Raw genomic sequence first — 23842 nt, forward strand, 5'->3', positions numbered from 1 at the left:
TCTCACTGGCCATTTGGGGAAATGTGACACAAGGTGTGACTCAACTAAGGAGACTAAAAGACTGAATTGTTCACTTAGAAGACTGAGATCCCTCCAGGTAAAGATCTGTTCTTAACAGTTTGTTCGAGTCTGAATGTAACATCACTGTAAGAGAGGCAGAAAAGTGGCAGACAGCAGAGATGACATCTCTATTTTTCGCTTCTCCAACAATTATAATTAACAAATAACTTTGGATTTTTGACAATCTCTGCATGAAACTGGGATTCTAATGACTGCAGCATGTGTCCTTTGAGAAAAGAATGATGTTTTTATGGAAAATACCCAAGTAATGGGATTGCTGTTTCTGAATTATTAGAGTTTGCTATTAAAAGTTTTATGTCTCTGATAAATGCTTTATGGCATTGTTAAGGTTATAAACTAAACCACTGTAATATCATGCACACAAAACCAGGAGCTGAATCCTTCAAATAATGTTCTAAAACACTGCTGGATATACCTGCACCTGCACCTGAAGTGTATCAAATAAGCAACTTTACAAGCAAACTGCTACACCCTTTTACTTCTACTCGAAGGAAGTGTAGAAATAGGAAGACTTATCTGTCATAGTTCACAGTTTTGAAATTCACGACCTAATTGGTCTACAATGCAAATACGGGAATGAAAGCGTGAAGTTTGGTTGTGGGCTGAGAATGTCGGCAAGGCATAGTTTTGGCGCTCAGTTTCAATACGGCGGTGGTAATAATTTTGAAAGTTGAGAGTGCAGCAGCATGACATTATCAGGGTTGTACAGCTGCTCCTGCTGAATGATTCACACCCCATTGTTCTGCTCCGGTGTATTGTGTTCAGAAGATCCATCAATGTGAGCACCAGTCTGCCACTGGAACCCCGCTGAGGGTGCAATCAATCCACTTACACGCTGCGCAGCCTCAACCAAAGCTGGGATGTACGCAAGATACGATGTTTACTATGTGTGTGCATGTGCAGCCTGTGTGTGGCTCATGACTCACTGTTATGATTATTGTAATACGTGAAACACAAAATTAAATGATTAAACAGGGAAGACATACTGAATACCTGGTCGAGTCAACACCAGTCGTCTTACAAGATTAAGTGTGTGTGCGTATGTGTGTATGTGTGTGTGTGTGTGTGTTTTCGTGTGTGCGCGCGCTGCTATTTACAAATTTATTTGCAAAATACCACCATAGGCCAGCAGCACCAAAAGTCACTGATCTGGTAAATATGTCCTCGCTTACACAACATGTAGTACACGATGTTCAAAGAGAGTTGGGGCAGGAGCAATCAAGTAGTAAATAAGTTAGTGTTGCTGCAGAGCAAAGATACAGTAAAAGCTGCAAGCTGGGGTCTTTTTAATTCTTTTTTTTTTTGCATCCCAGAGAATGCTTCACAGTATCATGTCGCAAGTAAGCTACTGCGGTACAATTTCACTCTCAGTGTGTGTGAAGATAAACTGAGCCCTAAACATAAACATGATCTGCTTTTCATCACTTTAGAGAACAATACATTGACTTTCGTTCAGTTCTAGAGATCTTGAGATTGTCTATAAACACGTAATTCCAGAAGAGCTGGTGGAAGAATAATATTAACAACCTTAGCATCACTATTGATACAGACATTTAAGTCTATGTTATCATGTGTGTGTTCATCTATGGGGAATGTTTGGTCCTGGAAGGACTGTAAAGTTCTGGATAGCTGTTGTAATAAATGTTAAAGAAGGGAATACCTCGACCTATAAAACAACATTTTTACAATTAACACTCCTAAATCACTACACTATAGAAGCTACTTTGCTATATTTCACATCCAAGTTCACCATTATCCTTTCTATCCTATCTGAAAATACATTAAAAAAAATTATAATTTAAACAGCAAGATAAGTGTACAGTTTAGGTTGGTATTAGTCTAGTCTGAATTTGTTCCTGTTTAATCCTCAGCAGCTTCTTGATTTTTACATGATATAGGGTATTCTTAACAACAACCATTTAACCATGTAGTTTAGCCTGTAACAGTCATTTCACCATGGAGGATCAGAAATGCTCACTGTTGAATCAGTACTGGTACTCATAGTTTATGTCTATTGCTTTTGCCAAAGAACTGAGCTATGAAGACTGTAAAATGATGTCAGGAGGGACTTTTTGAGTGGAACATATTTCGAAAATGAAGCTTTTAGCCGGTGTGAAAAGATTCAAGAAAGTCCATCTGAGACAGCAAATGTTGTAATTATTATTTGCAAACCTTTACAATCATTCACAGGAGGAACCCAGAAAACCAGCCTTACTGCACTTTGTCAGAAATCGTCTTTTTCAGTGTATAGTTTCCTAACAGGAAGAGTACTGTTGTCTCCCTTAGCGAAGGGATATTGAAGAATGGTAAAAGCAGATAGCAGACGGGAGGAGAATGCTGCATTAAACACACAACCAGATACTCTCAGTCTACATCTTGGGATTCAGACTACCCCTAACATTTACTGAAAAATAACCTAATTCTAACCTTAAACCTCACAAAAATGCATGTTTCATTTTTGGGGACTTGCTTTTGTCCCCAAAGGAGAAGTGAGTCCCCACAGTGTGACTGTTTAAAGCCACTCACACCTGAAAACACATCCCCTCTACACACAGTGTTTAACAGCATTAATAAGAGGTTCATTTTATGTGACTGACAGCGCTCTAAAGGGACAAAAACTCCTCCCAGGAGGAGTTACACACATCCCACTGCCCAGGGGAGAGGGATGTGTGTGACCGTCTTGCTTGACAAGATGTGAGTCTTGACTTAAACACTGCCAAAGGGGCACAGACTCAAGGTGGAGGCCAATTGGTCCTGAACGTCATTTGAATACATTTACATCTACTTAACATTGCATGTCATACATTACAGATGCAGTAATAATTGCTTCAGTGAAAGTTTCATGATGAGAAAGCTTCATTTTACGAATCCATCTTGTTTTTTTTTTACATGTATTGTTCATTTTGGGGTTTCTTCACACACCAGAGACATCAAAGCTTAGTGGGGATATTGGTGTTATTCATGCTTTAATAGTCTGTCTGGGCATGTGTGTCTCAATTTGATTTTTTCAGTGCTTAAATATTTCTGCACATTATCTTCCTCTCTGCATTTGCACCTATATGTATGCATGTGCAAATGTGTTGTAAGTGTGTGTATTTCTAGCATTGTGTAAGTGCACATACATGAAAAGTGTCTGTAAAAGAAAATGACTCACAAGTTCCTTCTTCTTCATGCACTCCATGAGAATGATGAACAGATGCTGGGCCTGTGTGCGGCTGTAGGTGAAAGTCTTCTGGATGGTCACCAGCAACTGGTCTCTTAGAGACTCATTAATTATGCTGCCGAGGAAGAGATGAAGAGGAAGAGAGAGTGTCAGGCGTGGGGTCAGATGGAGGTAAAGAGAGGAATATGGTGACAGAGAAACGGCCAAATTGGATTTGTTTGTCGGTAAGTGGAACCAAGGTTGGCAGGGACTCTACTGTCTCCGACTCCTTGGTGAGATGTGAATTTTCAAGTTTACCTTCATCTGTAACGGGATGCATGAGACTTTAAAAACAATCCTGGATTTATATAGGAAATATAACCAAAAATATTTAACAAGGTAATACACTGATGTATCCACAAACATTCAAGCTTTGATTCTAATACCATATCTTTTTTTTTCTCAAAATGTATAACTGTAGAATTGTATTTGTAGGCAGAGCAAACCATTAAATGGCTTTCTTGCTAAGTTTTTTCACCATTCTTGAGTGCTTATAAACATACATGACAGCTGTTGGACGTTGTGATTGCAAACAGTCCCTGAAAGTCTCCAGTGTAGCACCCTTCCCAGACTGTATAAAATATGCATAAGTGTTTGTCCTTGGATTACAGCATAATGTGCACATGTGACTGCATACCCTCCCTCCTCAGAGTATTTGTGTCCAAAGGCCAAGATGTCTGAGGCTCTGCCGCTGCCGTCACACACCACCACAGGGACTGGAGGAGTGTCCCTGAGGTACTCCAGCACTATGGAGATCACATTAGGGCCTCCTTCTACGATAAGAGCCACCACCGGTACACCCTGACCGATACCTGCACAGGAAAACAAGTGGGAGCAGGAGAACCAGAGGGAGCAGAGGGGAAAACGAGGAAAAACAACATGGAAAAGGGGACAGAAATGTTAGGAGGGAAGGAAGAAGGGAGTTAAGGGAAGAAAAAAACAGAAGTGATGAAAAGGCTTCTGACATCAGCAACACTGGATCCATAAAAAGAAAAAGTGTTCTAAAATTGTTAACAAAAGGGCATAAATTTGACACCTGTGATGTCACATGACTCTTGTCAAGACACTTTCTAATAATGGAGGAGATGCTTTATTAAAAGCAGCTGTACCAAAAATATCCAGCCCACTTTGTGCTCTGTGCTCTCTTTCATGGAGACATGTGTGTCTGTGTATTCATCCAGCTGTCTTTGTGAGAGCTAGTTTGAGCTTTAGACCATCGGAGGGATGCTGTTTTGGAGAAAGTGAGGACATTTTGGCTCATGCTGAACTTTTTACACCCCTTTAAAGAGCTGTTTGAGGGCTAAGATGTGGGTCCGGGGCAAAACTTGGGTCGAGTTGTGAGGGTTAATGTTTGAGGGAGAAGTGAGGGTCGTTCAATGTGCTCACAGAGGTAGCCATACAAACTAGTGTATCAGCACAAGAAAGAGTGAAGCGAGAGAAAGTTTTGCACAAAATGGCTCCTTTTTACTAATCACAGACTATCCAGGGTAATTATGCATAATTAGCAGGTGGGTTTTCTGTACATGGTGAAACTATACATAGAAAAACTGTACAATTGAAGATTTGATTTGAAGATTTGAGTTGTTCCTTTTGGTAGCTTTAGTTTCTAGTTTCCTCTCTGCATTTTAGTCCCAGTCTCTCTTACCCCCCCTCATGTTCTTTCTCTTTTTAGTGGTCTCACTCTAAACCATATTTGAAACCCCTTCTCCCATAAATGCTGCTCTATGTCTCACTTTCTGTCTTCCTCTCTGAAGTTTTCCTTCCTGTACCCACTACATTCTCATCCTCTCCCTCCCGTTCTGCTTCGTGTGACTGCGTCTCATGCCGGGTGTTTTGACTCTTCTAATTCAAAAGCCGTGTAACTGCCTGATCTTCCCCGCCCTGCACCCTCATCCCGGTCTGCATAATTCACAGAGGAGAAAGCACAGTCTGTCTCTCAAACTCGCAGGCAGACGGGCACATACAAATGCGTGCGTACGTACTGTAAGCACACACTCACACAAACACAAGCACACGCACGTACTGGGAAGTGTAGCCACTATTACGCTTTGCCTCACACAGCTTTGTGTGGCCTTGCAACAGGGACAGTTACGTAAGGAGAATATTTTCGGGGTCTTGCCTACTTCAAAGAGGTAAAACGTCCCCGTGCCACAACACATCACACGACCATACATCAACAGAGCAGGATGTGAGAGAGGAGCAGACTAATGACTTGCGTTTTGCATCCCATTCTTCGATCTCTTTCCGATGACTATTTCTGCTGTCGCCTGTGCTTGTGTGCACGTGTGAGCTTGTGGTTGTGTCAGATCGAGCATTGTTATTGATGACTAGTGAGCTTCGGAAGCAACATCGCGGTATCTAAAGTAGATTATTGTTCAACTGAAACCCACCGAGGAGCAGATGAGGAGGGGAAAGCACAGCTGTGTCATGGCTAATTGGTATGAGGAAATTCTGCCCGTGCGCGCACACACACACACACACACACACACACACACACACACACACACACACACACACACACAGATCGACACACACACTCACACAAACACAGATCTACACATACACATAAGCAAACCACAAATGAAATAAGACTCTCTTTTTCATGACTCGTCCAATACAGCAGGCATATTTTAGGATGGCTTTTGACCTCCGCTACACAGTTTTTTTCTCCTAATTAGCCTTAACTACTGTATTTATTCCTGCGGGAACCTGGATGTTTGCGTTGTCAAAACTCTTCACACAGTCAAAACAACAGAAAACATCATGGATAAAAGTACAGATTAGTTTTCAGTGGCTTCATGAAAAAGTCTGTATATTCACACATTTGTTTTGCATCTGTTTATGTACATGCTATTGTGAAAACTGTTCAATCCACGTAGATCTCAAAACTGCTGTAAAATCTGAAACATCTGCATCTAAAAATGTTATTTTTTCAATTGTAAAAAATTAAGAGAACAGTGATGTAACACTCAGCAATTTATTTAATTCCTCGAGGTCATCCAGAACATTATGTTACTGTATGAGATGACAAGCTGTTTCACCATTTTCCTCTAGTCACAGAGTGGTTTACAGCCTCTATCCCAGCATAGTCTAAGCTCTCCATTCACCTTACTTTCCATTGCCCAACCCCACAGAGGAATCCTTTTCCTCATGAAGGTGCAAAGGTTTATGACTTCCAGCTACATGATCAGATACGACTCCTGGAGGCGATGAATCCAGGATGTTTGGACATATCTGCAGAGGATAGCAAATCGCAGAAGGACGGATCTAGCATGTAAAAGATGTGTATTTCCAGAGAGGACACACTGTAATCTGTGATGCTGATGACAACTTGTGGCCAGGATTAAGTAGCAATGTTGAATTACTGTGTATGTAGCTATCCTCTTTGTGAATGTGCATATCTAAATACGTCTGGTTTTGTATTGGAATGCTGGAATTAATTAGATTTAATTCAGTAAAAGATGTGATCTTGTTTTTGTTTTCTTTTCTGGAATGCAATCTCTGTTTATGCCAAACAGATCAATAAGTACATACCTGAACATGCATAAAGAGACATAAGTCTGTAGCGGACTGAGGAGCAGAACATTCACACAGAGAATCCAGAGACCGTTCCCCACAGCTGTAAATTAGGTAAGAAACCATTTCAGAACACAGCTAACACAGAACTCACATCCAAATGGAACATCTGCAGATCTGATGTTTACTTCAAAATGACCACTCGCAGCCCTCTTGCGGACAACAGGATGTCTACTGCCTCCACCAGAACCTGACAAGGGTCAGTTGTAAGAATAACCACACCTCTGGAGAAGAGGAAATGGCATTCTTCACTGTGACCTCCTGACCTTTTGCCTCTACCGTACACCCACAACAATGAACTGAACAGTTTTAAAAGAAATTCAGCATCAAGGAGTGATGATCCCAGCATCTGGATTCCATCTATGATACCAGGTTGATCAGGAACAGTATCGCAGAAGAACAGTGAACAGTGAAGCTCAGCACCACCCCTTGGGAGGAGCACATCCATGACTGGTTAGATGCTGATGTGAATTTGGCTCCAAAACATTCTGTATTAAAGAAAGTCACTGGAATGCAATGGGGGCTCTTTCATGATGCCTTAAAATGATGGCATGAATTAACAAAGGCCAAAACTGGGTTCTTTTATGATGGCTTAAAGAAACGTGTGACTTAACTAGGGCTTGTTACTTGAGTATTTTTCCACGCCTTTTTCATACAATTGTTCAGGATTCTTTCCTATAATTTCAGCTGGACTGTGTTTTCCGATGTTTTATTTAAAGTTGGACTTCTTAAGTTAACTTTAATTATGCAACAGCGAGAATATTTTCTTCATAAGTATAAGCATCGACTCTTAGTGTTTTAACTTTGGCACACTTTTGCAACATAAACCTGCCAAAGTTCCTCCTTGTCTCTGCATTGATGTTTATTGTCTGTTTGTTTTATTAGTTAATAAATATTTCTACATCATTATCGTCAGTTGTGGGGATTTCTTTGCTGGGAACTGGAGGTCAATGAAATCAGAGTTTTCTATTCGTGACACTGATCAATACAAGTAGATTTGATAAATTTCTGATCATTAAACCTGAAATATTATTAATAAAGGTCTCTCAGGTGACCTAGATTAAATACCTGAATGGTGTCCCTAATAAATGAGTGCACTTCTAATCATAAAGTGAGCTTCTACAATTATGTGGTGAGGCCACATTAGGTTACACATTTTTGCTACATGTAATTATATTTCTGTTACAAATGAAAAAAAAAGTGTTACATATTCCAAAGCTACCTGTTACTCATTTGCTTAGAACATTATGTTCACAAAAGAGTTACCCTGAGATGTGCATTCGGATCTATTAGTGCAATATGGAGCATCAAAAAACTGCCTGACTGTCCAGTGCTGCTCCTGCAGGCTCATGTTGGAAGTGAAGCATTAAATTTAACAGTGGTGATTCTGTGGCAACTTTTTTTTTAATTTAATCCTGCAATTATTAGAAAGTTGAGAGTCCCTTGAATTATTTCATCTCTGGAGGCGGATTTTGTGCTCTGATCTCTCCTTTTCATGAAATAAAACACTAAGTATAAACATGCAGTACGGCTACATGAGTCGGCAGAAGAATACCGTTTGTTCTCGATGGAAATTTAGGAGCTGGAGAGCCAATATGTCTAAAAACATGTAGCGAAGATGCAATCCTTCTGACTAAAGAGTTTACCAGTGAACTATCCTAAATGTGCGTCTTTTTCTCACTTCTTGTTTGCTTCTTTCTCTTTCTGTCTAAACTTTACAGTGTTTTGTTTGCGAAGCCAAGACTAAAGAGGGACTCAACTTTTCAATAATGAAGGAAGATTATAAAACTCAGTGACAAAAACCCTTGGGTACTTTTTGCCATCTGATTCTGATGATGATATTTTAGTTATGAATGGACTTGCTCTTATATAGCGCTTTACTACTCATCAGAGTACTCAAAGCGCTTATACAACAATTGCTTCCATTCACCCATACGCTCACAGTTAATCTATATTTGCTGATATCTAAGTAAGTAAAAATGAATAAACTGTACTACAGGCCCATTTAAAATAAAATTATTACATGATTTTGTGTATTACTGATGTTTCACATTAGATTTTGATCTGTGACATGATACTCAAAATAAACAGTGAAATCACTAATACCTATCCTCTCAATAATAATACAGTATTATTAAAAAAATATACCTATTTTTTCCAATATATATAATATGCTGCATGTAGACAATATATTCTACACCCCACCTTAATGTATTCAGCCCTTCCACTCCCTCTTCCTGCATCCCGACTGAATCCACGCACCATCCACACACATTCTCCAACACATCAGATAACATAATGGTCAAACCCCTTCCTTCTCTCCCTGCCTCCCTCTTCCCTCATACATCATCCATAGTTTTTACCCAGTGCCCACACGTTATCTCTCAGGAGGAAAGTTACCCTGAAAACGTGTGAAAAAGCCGAGCCAGAAGAAGAAGCAGAGAGGTGGTCAAAGGCGGCAATTTTCTAAATGCATCCATCCAGGAGACGAGGAAGTAACGAGGAACAGAAGGAATTAGGGAGGGAACGAGTAGCGTGTAAGCGAGACACACATAACATGCTTAAATGGTCTTAATTAAGGATCCGGCAATGAGTCATCCTCCGTGTGTGTCCGCGCGCGCGCGTGTGTGTGTCTCTGTGTGTGTGTGTGTGTGTGTGTGTGTGTGTGTGTGTGTGTGTGTGTGTGTGTGTGTGTGTGTGTGTGTGTGTGTGTGTGTGTGTGTGTGTGTGTGTGTGTGCGCGCACGTGGGTTTGTGCTGGTGTCTGTGAGTTTGTCCTTGTATGTGTCAAATTAGTATCAGCATGACTGGAGGAGGTGTGCTACAGTATGTGGGTCCTTGTCTTCACACCTTTCACCCCTCTATACCAAAAATAATAATAATAATAAAAAAACACTCTTTCACACACATAAATGCACACCAATATCCTAAAAAACTACTAAAGCGGACACAAAACATCAGATCTGTGAAGCCAACATGACTCGATAGACTGCAGAACTAAAGGTCAGAGTGCGTGGTACATGAAAAGGGCACAGCTTTTCTCAGACCTTACTTCTCAGTCACGTTGTCACGCCGAGACATCCCGCTGTTTCTGACCTACTCAAAGGAATTCAGATTGAATCAGACGGTCGGCACCACCTGTTTAGCCAGTAATTTGAGTCAAGTTTTAGAATTACTCACGCTGACTGGACCATTGATCATGAATGGTGTCATTGACCAGGAAAAATAAAACTGTGAAACTGGGGCTAACTCTTACAAGCCTTCATAGACAAAGAAATGCTTTGGATACAGCCAACTGCCATTTTTGAGCTTTTTCCTTCAGTCACCATCAAGTGTTGTATGTCATGTGATTTGGGGGAAGCTACTGTTTTGCCCTGGTAGAATATAAAGTCACTATCTTGCATTATCTTTGTGTAAGCACAGTAAGACATACATTGTATGATGTTACACTTTGCATGTTCGTAGCATGTGTTTGGTTGTTGACTGGCAAAGACATCATTTAATGGGGTCAGAAAGCTCATCAGTATCATAAACTGTTCACAATATGTCATGCTTTGTCCAAAATATTCAGGTATACCACGAATATTAGCTTTGACTTTTCAGGGTTAAAGTAATTTTACCTGATTGATTTGTGTGTTAACTTGTGTACCTACTTCTATGAGAGCTTTGTCCATTATAAAATCAGAATGCACTGCAGTGTGTGTTCAGAAATTACTGACATTTGCTGAAGAAATGATGAGCCCACAAAGTCAAACTAAATCATTATAACTTCAAATGGTATGTCACTAATCAGATTAGATATTAGAGATTTCCAAATCACTAACTGAAAACAGAGAAACTAATATTTAACTGGACAGACCACCTTGAGCATTCATTCTAGACTGACAAGGTACAGGTGTAAATGTGTCTGTCTCTGAAAGTTGCAAATATTTTACACCTCACAGGTGCATCTACATCAGTAACTCTTTGGAAACAGTCGCTTATAGGGTCGGTGCTGTGATAATGGCCGCTGATGTTACAGCAACAACAAAAAAAGCTAATTCCAGTGATTTGTACTCCATTGTGTAGAGTTGTTAGCTGTTGTGCAATGCAACAATTTAGTTTGTGCTTACCCTTTTTCCTTGGTTACATCTAGTTACATCTTGGTTTTAGTGTAGCCCATGAAAAATAAGATGTAAATGAATGTGTTTTGAAACATTATTCAGATACAAGCCATGTGAAATGACAGGTAAAAACGGGGTTTTAGTTTCTAACTTTAAATCTATTTCTTATATGACACAAATGAATTCAGACTTTTCCTGACCAAAACATTTTGGATTCAGCTCATGTGACTTTGATACTGCAACTAATGAGTTATATTTCTACTCAGCACTGGTTTTAAATGAGCTGTTAAAGCAGCAGTAAGTATGTCATCATTAGTGCCTCCATATGTAGCTGGCTTTTTTAACTCTCACTATGGCCAGTGGTGGAAAGAAAGAAGCTAATTTACTTAAGTAATCCACTTACTAAACATCTAACATTTTGGAAGAAAATGTTCCAGTTTTTACTCTGATAGATTACTTTGACATTCTTAATTTCCAGATTTTACAGAGAAACTAAAGCTGAGATTTTGACATTAAGATGTTAAATAACAGGCATGATTAAAAACAGTTTAGAGGTTTCCACCTATTTTAATCAGTTACAAACAGCAAATTGTTTGGAATTACAGTAGAGAGTGTTACATTTGTATGTCAGAACGTGTTTTCTCTTCTTTGAAAGGCCATTAATTACTGGGCGACCCTCAGATTTACTGGTGAAAAACCCTAAGTTGGAAACAACTGGACTGGTTCTCCATCTCAAGCAACTACAGCAGTAAAAATGCTGCTCATATAATGCTCCAACAATAACTTTCTAATACCATTAGACAGAAAAACACATCAATGAGGACAAGTTATGGCACAATATATACTTTATGGTTTATTTTGGTGATGATACGTCTGTACTTTTACTTAAGTATGATTTTGAAAGCGTAACAAATACTTGCAAATGGGGTATTTTGAAAATGCTCTTTTGGTACTGTTGCTTAAGCAAAGGATCCATGACTGACAAGCAGTGAATTATCTTAAACTCTCCTAAAGAGTTTGTAAGATATTTGTGAAGTAAGAATTTGTCAAAATAGTAAATGAATATGACAGGAAGCGATAGATATAGAAAATGAGGGGAATAAATGCTTTTTATCTCATGCCTACGCCATCTAACAGGACATTTCTGACCTTCTCATCACTCTTCGTGACCACTCCAAAAGGCATTTACCACATTTTACACCACTGATCATGCCCTAAAATTTTTTCCACACCACGTAACATGTTGTCATCCATACACATCCGTCCTCTACCTGGAACCACACCTGCAGCAAGTCTTGTATCCAACTCACCACTGACTCTGTTATCTCTCCACCACAGGGTTGAACACTCTGGCAGTTCCTGTTTATCATTTTGACATGTTTTTTGCATCCATTTACGCATGAACACACCTCACCCCCAATGACTTCAATTGTCCCCACTCTGTCTCTGTATACCCACGTGCCTGCAAATATTTCCTCTACAGAGCCACAGATTCAAACAGTGATCAATGCAGCACTGACCAGATGGACTTCTGAAAATCTAGTATTAATTTATGAGTAAGGCTTGAATAAATTTGTAATCATTTCAATGACATTTGAATAGCAATATTTGAACAGCATAATTCCATGCTTTAGAGCACAATACGTTTCCTGCTATTAGTGTGGGATTTGATGGGTCACATCCTCACTCAGTGAAGGGTGTCATTTCTAAGTCAGATTTTCAAAATAAGAAACTGCAGCTGCGTGACATATCACAAAACAACAGCTATGAAGTGATTACACACATGGACAGCGTAAAGAATGAGCGATATTATTAACTGTAATGGAAAAATCAAGATGTGTCCAAGCATTTACAGCGCTTGAACGAAGAGAACAACCCTCTTGACTTTCCAGGTAGCATAGCTTACTATAATTTCTTCTGTATGTGTATGTGTATCTGTTTCGCAGTGGAGGTCACAATGTCACAGCTAATCTGCAAAACAAGGCCTTATGGCTCCTGGATTCAATTACCCCAGCTACTTCTTTTTCTTATGCTGTGATTAATGAAACCACAGCTACAGGAGGGTCGGTGAAGGTTACACAGCAGCACACATGCCTGCACCGACATGTATGCACAGATTCAATATACTCATAAACCCATTTCTATATTCCAAGTCATTTCGGTAAAACAGAAAGAGGCACACTCAAGGTGATTTGTTCATTCTAACAGATTTTATCTAAACTTGCACAAATTGATAACTTTCCTTCCTGTTTGGGTTTGGCATGTGCATTCGGTTTTAAATGGTTGTCTGTGCAAATACACAAAAGCAACAGTGAACAGAATGCAGGCTCTTTCTTGCATTTTCTTTCTTGTTTAGCTTAATAGGAAAACATTCATGGATGAAGCCTATTATTTTCTCTCGCAGCCTTTTCACTTTTTCATCCTGCTTTTACAGCGAAGGCACCTCAAGGTAATGTAGTGTCTCACCACCTGCATCCTCCTCAGCTGATTCTCATTGCTTTTTCACTTCCCTCTCTGCCTCAAATCCCTTTTTTCTGTCTTCATTCTCCCCCTCTTGTCCTCTCTTTGAGGCGGGCGTGTGATTGAAAAGCATTATAGCTGCAGCTTCAAACACTTAAAAAAAAAAAAAGGTGTGCAGGGGTTGAGTGAATTGTGTCGAACGGTGCCAGTTGTTTTATTTATTTTATTCACTTTTGATGCTGAGAATGTCAGCTATAGCTTTAAGATTGCGAAGGAGAAGAAAGAAAAGCCAGTTCACAATTATATATGTATTTAATCACACATTGATCATTCATGAGCACTGCTTATCAGTTCTGTCCTGCTATTCTAATGTGAAGGAATGCAGGCTCATTTCTATCTCCATCTTTGTTCTATCAAGCTGGAGCACATCTGGCTGCCAAACTCACTAGAGGGCCATGAATATACAGCAGGGCAGCACTGAGCATTGACTCTAGTGTGTGAATGTCTTGGCTCCTTCCAGCGTATTTATAGCCTCTGAAGCAGAGTTTACTGTCCTAACACATGTAATATGTTTACGCCCAGCCAGAGCTGTCCCTTTGAAATTCTTGTCCACTTTCCACTACAGAAAATGCAAAACCACAGGAGCAGACAACCTTCCACAACATCAAACATACAGTAGAGACCGGAGGAGAAAGGATGCAGAGGGTAAACACGAGCTCTGTTACCAAAAGTGGTGTTAAAAGGTTTGGGAATTGCACAAACTGCACTCCAATCATGAGATCTGACAGATGCCAACGGCACTGCTGGAACTTCAGACGGAAATGTGCAAAATGACCAGAAATAACAAAATGTGGCAAGATTTCAGTAAAATGCACATTGCCGAGAATATCTGATGAGCCATTTGGCAATATTCTGTTTTTTGGAGCATAGTCAGACCAAAACACCCATAGATTTGTTCTATATGATGGATTCCCAACCTTAAAAACATGTGTTACAATATTGTGGAGCCAATTTGATTGCTACAGCATTTCTGGCAGTCACATGGTGATAGCTGTTGCATGGAAATTCACACACAGGCACAGTAGGATTAGCTACAGGATTGCCCAGACATCACAAAAATACCACAGGGGGAGATTATGCGTATCTATCCACCACACTTCTTTCATCTTGTGTTTATGTGCAGTATGTGGGACTGTGTGCTTTGAAAAAAAGAAAAGAAAAACGAACCGATGGTTACGTGTGGTCCACAAACCACATGCTAGACCATTTAAACTGAACTGTCTCTTCACTTTCTTTATCCTCCTTTCTATGCCAACCCCCTCAGGCCAAACTTGGCTCTCACAGGAGTCCTCCTGTGAGGAAAATTGATGGAGTCATCGATTGACCATGGACAGGTAATCAAATCAAGAAATGGCCCTTGTCTGCAAACCCTACAGCGGTGAATGAGGAAGTGAAAGATACCTACACACACAACAAGGTACAGTATATCACACTGAGACATACACAAACAGTGTGGGCTTGTTGGTTAGAAACGCTGCTATAAGTCAACAACATTCATGCTACAGCAGACTAGATTCGTGGTTTGCCGCTTCACATATTAAGTAGCTTAGACATATGCATTATTCATTCATTCACTTCCTTTAATTTCTTTTCAGCATCACTCTTACTAAGTTACAGTGAGTGTCAGCTGCTTTGTAATTTTACATTGGCACTGTTAACAATAAAGCATTATTTTAATTTTAAGCATGTCCAGTACTCACCCAACAAGGGGTTATGAACCAGGGGGATGATTAAATTGTCCTTAAATTATGATGAATGTTTAGATTTTATAAATCTACCAGCCACAACAGGAAAGGTCTAAGTTTGTAATTTAAAACATTACTTAGCAAAGGTGTTTGAATTTGCTTTGATTGTGGAAACAACACTCATCTCAAAGCACCACATCACTGCATCCTGTATGTATTCAAATGATATTCATTAAGTCTATGGATTCGTTTTGGCGGATGGAGCATTTCACCTCGAGGAGCGAGTTGCCAGCCTGAGTGGCAGGTTGGAAAGCCGAAGCTGGTTTTCAGTGAAATCTCACATACTGCTGAGGTTAAGGTTACCGTGTGAGACAGTGGGTGGGTGATGACTCTGTCCTGGTGACAGTCAGCAGCAGATATGTAGCACATCTGGTCCCCGGACACTTTGTTCTGTTCATAGATCCCCACATATGCTGGTGCTCACCTCAAGTCCAAATCTAAACTAAAGATAATTGCTAATAAGGATGGTATATTAGATGTTTGTGTGACAACTGGGCGTCCCTTTGCCTTCCCAGCCCCTTTTGTATGCACCCAGGCATAGGATGACAAAGGGAAGTCCATAGGTCACATGACTGGATGAACCAAGGAGGAGGTATATTCGGATGTCCAGGAACATTTCTTAAAATCCTTGGAGTGGCTCCATTGTAAGAATGAAACTGACCTCAAACATACCCTTATAAAGTCACTATCAGCAAACATCAGCGATCGGTCTGACAGTGAAGAAAACTAGCGTTGACAGAAGTGGAGTGTGGATCATTGCATTGCTCTCGACACTGCAACCTTCTTCCTGACACTCTGAGCTCTTTGCAGTTTTTAAAATAAGCATTGATGTCAAAGTGTGTGCATTCATGTCAACCAAACCCGGAGGAAATTATTATAAAATGGCTTTATGCTGACAGCCAACGAAGATAATAACAACTAAATCAAGTCTGCGAACAACATTTCTCCGGCTCTGATTTGTTCCTGCTTCATTGTAAACAATGCTGAGAGAGGCTCTTGAGAAACACATTTAAAATGTATCAGAGAGGTTGTGTTTGTGTCTTTTTGTGTGTGTGTGTCTGTCTGTGTACGAGAGGGGGAGAGAGAATAAGAGAGTGAGAGAGAAAAAGACTGGAATGCATTTTGTATTCATGCAAATCCATTCAGTTTCTAGCTAAGGTATAATTTGAAAATTGAAAACAGAGAAATGCAAAGTGACAAGAGCTGAGCGGTGGATGAACAGTCCACACAAAGCTAAGTATGCCCAGACTGGACTCACATACACACAGGACACAAACACTTATGTCTTTGCACACATAAACAAGCAATTAAGTACCTGTTATGTGCAAACGGTGCTTTTGGTGTAAGAATTTTTAAAATGACTACATGGAGAGCCATGTAAAAAATAATGAATAGCGTGACATTCTGTCGCGTTTCCACAACTGCATGAAATATTATAATATGATGCATGTTTGTGTCAAAATGTATAAAAACACACAAAATTATTAGGCCGTACTGTTGTCTGAAAAGTCAACCCAGTGGTTTAGAATGCCGTTGAACTATCATGGTCCAATTAGCTTGCATATAGTTTGCAAATATCATAAAAAATACAGTCTGATCTACATTTTGACTGTATCTGTGAGTATGTAAGGACACATTCTGTACTTGCTGGTTCAGCATCTGTAGGTGGCTCAGAACAGGAAAACAGAGATTATCAAGCAGATTCATTTGAGGAAAGGGTTCATCTGAGCTGTCAGGGAGCTTTGAAAGCAAAAATAAACCCCTCCTGAAGGGATGGACACTTTCAAAGGCTCATCAAGTTATATCCAGCTGGCTAAAAATACACTGTCTGACAGCATGTGTTCAGTACAAAGCAGGTAGTGATTATTTTAGTCTGGTTGCTGCTATAAAACAGAATAAACCCAATTAACCCACGGTGGTGTTGTTGATAAAACAAGGATTGCAGTTTCATTATGATGGTATCATTTGTCGTATCATTCGAAAATGCTTCTAATTTAGGCTAAGTAGGTCAGTTTGGCAACAGCCCTGACAGACAGATAGGGCAAATTTCACTCACGTGTGTTGATCTTCTGCAGAGAGATGTGTTTCTCGAGCTGGCGGCGCAGTTTGACCTCGGCGCCATACTTTCCCGTGGTGCCATTGTCTGCCAGGATGAAGTGTGAGTGGAGACTGTTTAGAACCGTCAGCTTGCTCAGAGGGTTGGACATGGTCTGGTATGGACGCACCACCTAGCCAAGAGAAGACAGTATTTAACAGCTATGCAAACACCTGAGAGTCACACTGCTGATAGGGTTCAATGGCAACTCGACAAAGGAGTTTTGTGTGGTATAACAAGGTTTTCTTAGCAGCCAACCCTGAGCTAAAAATGAATTAGGTAAAAAGTACACCATGTTCTCATCTCTCCTTTCAATAGTTTTAGTGAAAGAAGTAATCCACCAATCACACAACAAGTTCAATTTTCTTGTCAGGAGAGTATTACTTAGTTGTAAAGGGACCTCTGTGGCTCTGGAGGAAACTCAAAAAAGTTTGAAAAATAACCGTAATGATGTCATGAGGGATTATCTTGGTTGGTCTTGGAGGCTCTCAATGTTTAATGGTGAGACTATATCACAAATTGTGTCAAAGGATTTAAAGGCCAGAAGTGTTAGCAGGCACAGAGGGACTAACAGAGACAATACCAGTAGTTAGATTATGGGAATCTGTCCTGAAGCATGTTTGACTACTGTGCTTTAATCAGTCTCTTATGAGTCCTTCAAAAGCACTAAAGTACACCTTAAAGACATGTACACACAGAGCTTTCATCAGGTTGATTAAATATGTGATTGGTTCTCTATCAAAAGTAAATAAAAATCTGTATTCTACTATATATTTGCAGAAGATACTGCTGTCCACTCCTAAACAGGTTTCATGTATTAGTAGTAAAAAAAAAGTCACACTGATTCATTCACACAATCACTGCAAACACATACACACGTGGACAAAATTGTTGGTACCCCTCAGTTAAAGAAGGAAAAACCCACAATTCTCACTGAAATCACTTGAAACTCACAAAAGTAACAATAAATAAAAATTTATTGAAAATTAAATAATCAAAAACAGCCATTACTTTTGAATTGTTGATTAACATAATTATTTAAAAAAACAAACTAATGAAACAGGCCTGGACAAAAATGATGGTACCTCTATAAAAGATTGAAAACTATTTGACCAGAGTGACATGATTAACTCAGGTGTGTCATTTAATTGACATCACAGGTGTTTCCAAACTCATAATCAGTCAGTCTGCCTATTTAAAGGGAGACAAGTAGTCACCCTGCTGTTTGGTGAAAAGGTGTGTACCACACTGAACATGGACAACAGAAAGCGAAGGAGAGAATTGTCCCAGGACATCCGAAAAAAAATTATAGACAAACATCTTAAAGGTAAAGGCTAAAGACCATCTCTAAACAGCTTGAAGTTCCTGTGACAACAGTGGCTCATATTATTCAGAAGTTCAAGACCCACGGGACAGTAGCCAACCTCCCTGGACGTGGCCGCAAGAGGAAAATTGATGACAAATTGAAGAGACGGATCGTTGGAATTGTATCCAAAGAGCCCAGAGCAACCTCCAAAGAAATTAAAGGTGAACTCCAAGGCCAAGGTACATCAGTGTCAGATCGCACCATTCGTCGTTGTTTGAGCCAAAGTGGACTTCATGGGAGACGACCAAGGAGGACATCACTGCTGAATAAAACTCATAAAAAAGCGAGACTGGAATTTGCAAAAATGCATGTTGACAAGCCACAAAGCTTCTGGGAGAATGTCCTTTGGACAGATGAGACCAAACTGGAGCTTTTTGGTAAGGCACATCAACTCTATGTTCATAGACTCAAAAACCAAGCATACGAAGAAAAGAACACTGTCCCTACGGTGAAACATGGAGGAGGCTCAGTAATGTTTTGGGGCTGCTTTGCTGCATCTGGCACAGGGTGTCTTGAAAGTGTGCAAGGTACGATGAAATCTGAAGACTATCAAGGCATTCTGGAGAGAAATGTGCTGCCTAGTGTCAGAAAGCTTGGTCTCAGTCGCAGGTCATGGGTCTTCCAACAGGACAATGATCCAAAACACACAGCCAAAAACACCCAAGAATGGCTGAGAGAAAAGCGTTGGACTATTCTAAAGTGGCCTTCTATGAGCCCAGATCTGAATCCCATTGAACATATGTGGAAGGAGCTGAAACATGCCATTTGGAGAAGACACCCATCAAACCTGAGACAACTGGAGCTGTTTGCTCATGAGGAGTGGACCAAAATACCTGTTGACAGCTGCAGAACGCTCATTGACAAATACAGAAATTGTTTAATTGCAGTGATTGCCTCAAAAGGTTGTGCAACAAAATATTAAGTTATGGGTACCATCATTTTTGTCCAGCCCTATTTCATTAGTTTGTTTTTTTAAATAATTATGTTAATCAACAATTCAAAAGTGATGGCTGATTTTGATTATTTAATTTTCAATAAATTTTTATTTATTGTTACTTTTGTGAGTTTCAAGTGATTTCAGTGAGAATTGTGGGTTTTTCCTTCTTTAACTGAGGGGTACCAACAATTTTGTCCACGTGTGTATATACTGTAGGTATTGTATTAAAGTTGCACTAAATTGCAATGAAAAATGGGCGAATATTCATACAACAGAAATGAAAGTTTGTCAAAGCTTGGATATGGAGTACTGGAGCAGTGCCTGACAATCTGAGGTAAACTCATCTGGTCATTAGGCATACAGTTAAGACCGATCAAGCATGAAAAAAGAGCCTCAGCACTTAATCATCTCATTTCAGCCACCAACATTAATCGGCTCTGCCTGACTTGTTCAGTCAAGACTGAGCGCAGCACATTCTGATGAATTTTAACTATAACATAACACCGATTCGCCCAGATTTGAATGAGTCAGCATGTGCTCGGCAGCCTCATGCGGTTCTGCCAGCTGTCCAACTCACTGTGAAGGAGCGTTTGTCATAGATTGGATTGGCTTACTCAGCATCTCAGTTAGTTAATAAGGCGTCAAGTGCAATTTACAATCCCTGGCAATTCTGCACTACATGTGGCATGTACTACACGTATACAGTATATACACACACAGACAAAGGCTGAAGCAGCCACCTTGTGACTTACGTCTTTGCCAACAAGATCCTCTTGATTTTCTACAATGCCCCATGGAGCGATACCAATGGTGCAAATCTTCCCCCTTGACTTGGAGGCGTGGTCTTTCAGCGCATCACCCACATGGCGAATCACCCCTGTGAGTGTGTACATGGGTGTGTGTGCGGAAATGTTTAAGAGTGTTTAAGAGAAGGACAAAGAAAAAGGCAGATTTTGTCACAATCAATACACAGCCAGACAATGATACAGTCTGATGTGAAAGATAAACCAAATCTATTAAGCACAGAAGAAAACGGCGTGGCAGCTGGTCTGCATGTGCGTGCACACATGCACATACTCTGCTTCAAACACAGACAGGTTGTAGCTCTAGGCTTCTAGTTGTTGTCCTCAGGGGAGCTGCAGTCAGACCTGGAGGCCATCTTATCCCATCTCTCTTGCTGACATTCATTCTTTCTCCATCTCCACCCACTGTCCCTCCAATCCATCCATCCATCCATTATTCAGGCCTCCTTCTTCCTCTTTCTTGCCTCTGCACCCATTCTGTCACTAAACCTTACTCTCTGGTTCCTTTCTGTATTAAGTGTGTTCACTCCACAGCATCCAGCAGTGTATCGTTTCTTTCCGCCCGTTATCTCTTCTATTGAATGTTACTGTCCTATTATTTTTTAATTCCAAGACTGCTAAAATCAATCTAAGTCACAAAAAAGCTCTCTTTTTTTGTTTTTGACATCTAGCAACAATAAAGAACAACACAGCAGTAACAAAAGTAAGCAGCCTTTACAAGAACTGTAATATGAACACAACTGATAATATCTGAAGGGTAAAATGAATGAATGGCATTTTTCACATGCTATCCCAGTATTAAAGTGATTCATTGTCATTGTGCAACAAACTCAGAAATTATAATATGAATGAATATTGAATGGTAAACACTGATACTCTTACACAGTACAAAATGAGTGTGTGCCGCAGCTCAAAAACCTACAGAGATCAGAAACACAGTAGAGCTCCACTTCACTCACTGAGACTCCTTTCCATAAACATGATAACTCCATATTAATGCATAATTCATGCCCTGTCAGTCTGTCAGCTGGGTTTTCCCGATATCCATTCCCATCAATCTTATTTAATCACAAACACTGTACTACACCATCATCTTGCTGCAGTCAAACTTAGAAAAAGTTTCTTTTTGACTTGTCTTTTAGCCCCCAACTCCTAAATTCAAGATCCAGCCAACTGAGCTCCTCACCAGCCCGCTCACATATCGTTCTCCAGGTCAGATTCATTCAGTCACTCAGCATTTCCTCTAGCCTAGCCGCGCTAGACAAACCACGGCAACGAATTTAATTCTCTGCCAGGGTGGGTCTAGTTACCCTCCATAAGGCTCGAGGCTGGATTCTCCTAAAACTGGCCGGACCAATCACCATGAAGTGTAGAGTCAGAAGGCGGGCGTAACTAAGTGACGACAGAGGCGCGACGATTCTCACAGAAACAACCGGAAACAACTAGCCTAGCCGTGCTAGACAACCCACGGCAACGAATTTAATTCTCTGCCAGGGTCGACAACAAAAACGACAACAGTCGTTGAGCTCCATTAGCACCGACTCTGAATAATCTTTCTGTTAACATGTCTGTAATATACTTGAGCTTCACCCATTGACTGTATAAATAAGGCTTCACCGAACTACCGTATCCTCTGATTTCCGGCGCTCTAGGAGCCTATTCGTTGTGCTGATTGGTTGTATACCTACCCAATTGCTGCAGAGTGATTTGATAGACAACCTTTTAGCCCGCCTCCCTCCCTGTCAAGCGTGCCTAGACCCTTGTGCCTTCAGAACATGGGTCTAGCAGGGCTAGGCTACATTTCCTCCTTAGTCTTAAAGCAATCTTCTTTTTGACTGCAGTTCTTCTAAACTCTAACAGGACAACTCCTGTATTATTTTCAAATTGCTGCCATCTTTATTTAAGCATTTGAACCTCCAAAACCTCCTACAGTGGCAGCAATTGTTCTTCCGATAGTTCACACAAGGAGGAATAGTAGAAAAGTGTAAGTTTATGATGAGTCCTAAATGTCACCTGAGTTATTTCTGTCATGCAACTAATAAAAGAATAAAAACTCTGTAGTCCGTTTGAATCAAATGCACCTTTAGATCTAAAAGTGGCTCCCTCTCATTGCCCTAAAAATAAGCTGTCTAGACTGTGTGACTGTATTTTCATTCAAGATGCATGGAGTTAAAAATGAGAGCTACTTCATGTGCCTCGTCTGACTTTAAGTGTCTGTAAGTGTAATTGAGTCCTCATAATATACTTTAAAGAAGCATTTTACAGACAGATCAGGTGGTAGGAGAGTTTTAGAATCCAGGGGAGCTTGACAAATGTTTTTTGAAAGCCAATAACTTATGAAGAACAGTTGAACACACTCATCACACTCCTATTAGAAGTGTCCACTTGATTTATATAAAAAGAAGTGATGCTGCACAGTGCAAGTGAAACGTCCAGATGAAATATTCTTACATTATACATATTTATTGATACTAACATTGAAAAAGATTCTGAATCTTTAAACTCATCTTCAAAGCAAACAAATTCTACTTTACCTGTGTTAGCCCCTCCAGTGAAAATCCAAGCTCCGGTTGTCATGGCAGCCTTGATGAGCCCTTTGCCAAACACCTGCTTGAGTTTGGGCTGTAATTCAAAGTTCTGCAGGCCTCCGTGGACTGAGATGAGCAGCTTGGGCAGGTCCAGCTGCCATTCCTTGGTCATCAGGTGCAGCAGCAGGTCAGGCTTGGTGTCATACGACACTCGCACGTACTGCAAATAGTGGGAATATGTCAGTGATCTACAGCTGCACATCTGCATCACACTCAGGCTCACTTAGGGTGACTTCTGGTATGTGGACATTCACAGATGTACACACACATCATGTTACAATAAGCGTTAGATGTTAAAAAAAAATCAGTGAAGTAAAAGCAAAATTATGAAGTTGAAAAAATATCACAAATATCAGTGTTGCAAGGCTGTCTAGGCCTATGGGTTTAATTTTTCGAGTTACAAAAGTATCGAACAGATGTTTGCTATGATTGAAGGACCACATGCATAATGCAGCATCTGCTTATCTATCCAATACACCCTCAGAAATCCAACCTGACATGTGTCTGGATGAATAATTTAACACTGGGAATAAATCAGACATAATTCAGACCTAATCATCTGAATTCCCACAATGCTACAGCGTGCGTGATATGATTCTGTTACCATGGTTATCGCACACGGTGATTGTGAGAATAAAATGTACCATCCGGCTGCTTTTTGAAAGAGATTGGTTCATCAGGAAAATTTTTATCGGCTGCAGTCTCTACTCAATCGAGTCTTTAAAAGCAATAATTATATGTATTTCCATAATCATTATACTAATTTGACAACTTTTGCCGCTATCCTCAGGCCTTCTGACATGATAAATTGTAAGGGTAAGAACAAG

The 23842-nt window shown here is 40.2% G+C and overlaps 1 protein-coding gene across 7 annotated transcripts in view; it reads right to left on the reverse strand.

Annotated features, from left to right (window-relative positions):
* trpm3 (transient receptor potential cation channel, subfamily M, member 3) overlaps window positions 1-23842 on the reverse strand; it is a 147409-nt gene that overhangs the window by 46654 nt on the left and 76913 nt on the right. For all 7 annotated transcript variants that reach the window (XM_051950770.1, XM_051950767.1, XM_051950768.1 and 4 more), the window contains exons 4-8: window positions 22962-23175; window positions 20377-20501; window positions 17283-17454; window positions 3921-4095; window positions 3236-3359 (exon numbers count right to left, since the gene is read on the reverse strand). In XM_051950770.1, coding sequence (XP_051806730.1) covers window positions 3236-3359; window positions 3921-4095; window positions 17283-17454; window positions 20377-20501; window positions 22962-23175 — 810 coding nt within the window. The remainder of the gene's footprint in view (window positions 1-3235; window positions 3360-3920; window positions 4096-17282; window positions 17455-20376; window positions 20502-22961; window positions 23176-23842) is intronic.

Source organism: Acanthochromis polyacanthus, chromosome 7 (genome assembly GCF_021347895.1).
Source record: "Acanthochromis polyacanthus isolate Apoly-LR-REF ecotype Palm Island chromosome 7, KAUST_Apoly_ChrSc, whole genome shotgun sequence".
NCBI classification, from domain to species: Eukaryota; Metazoa; Chordata; class Actinopteri; family Pomacentridae; genus Acanthochromis; species Acanthochromis polyacanthus.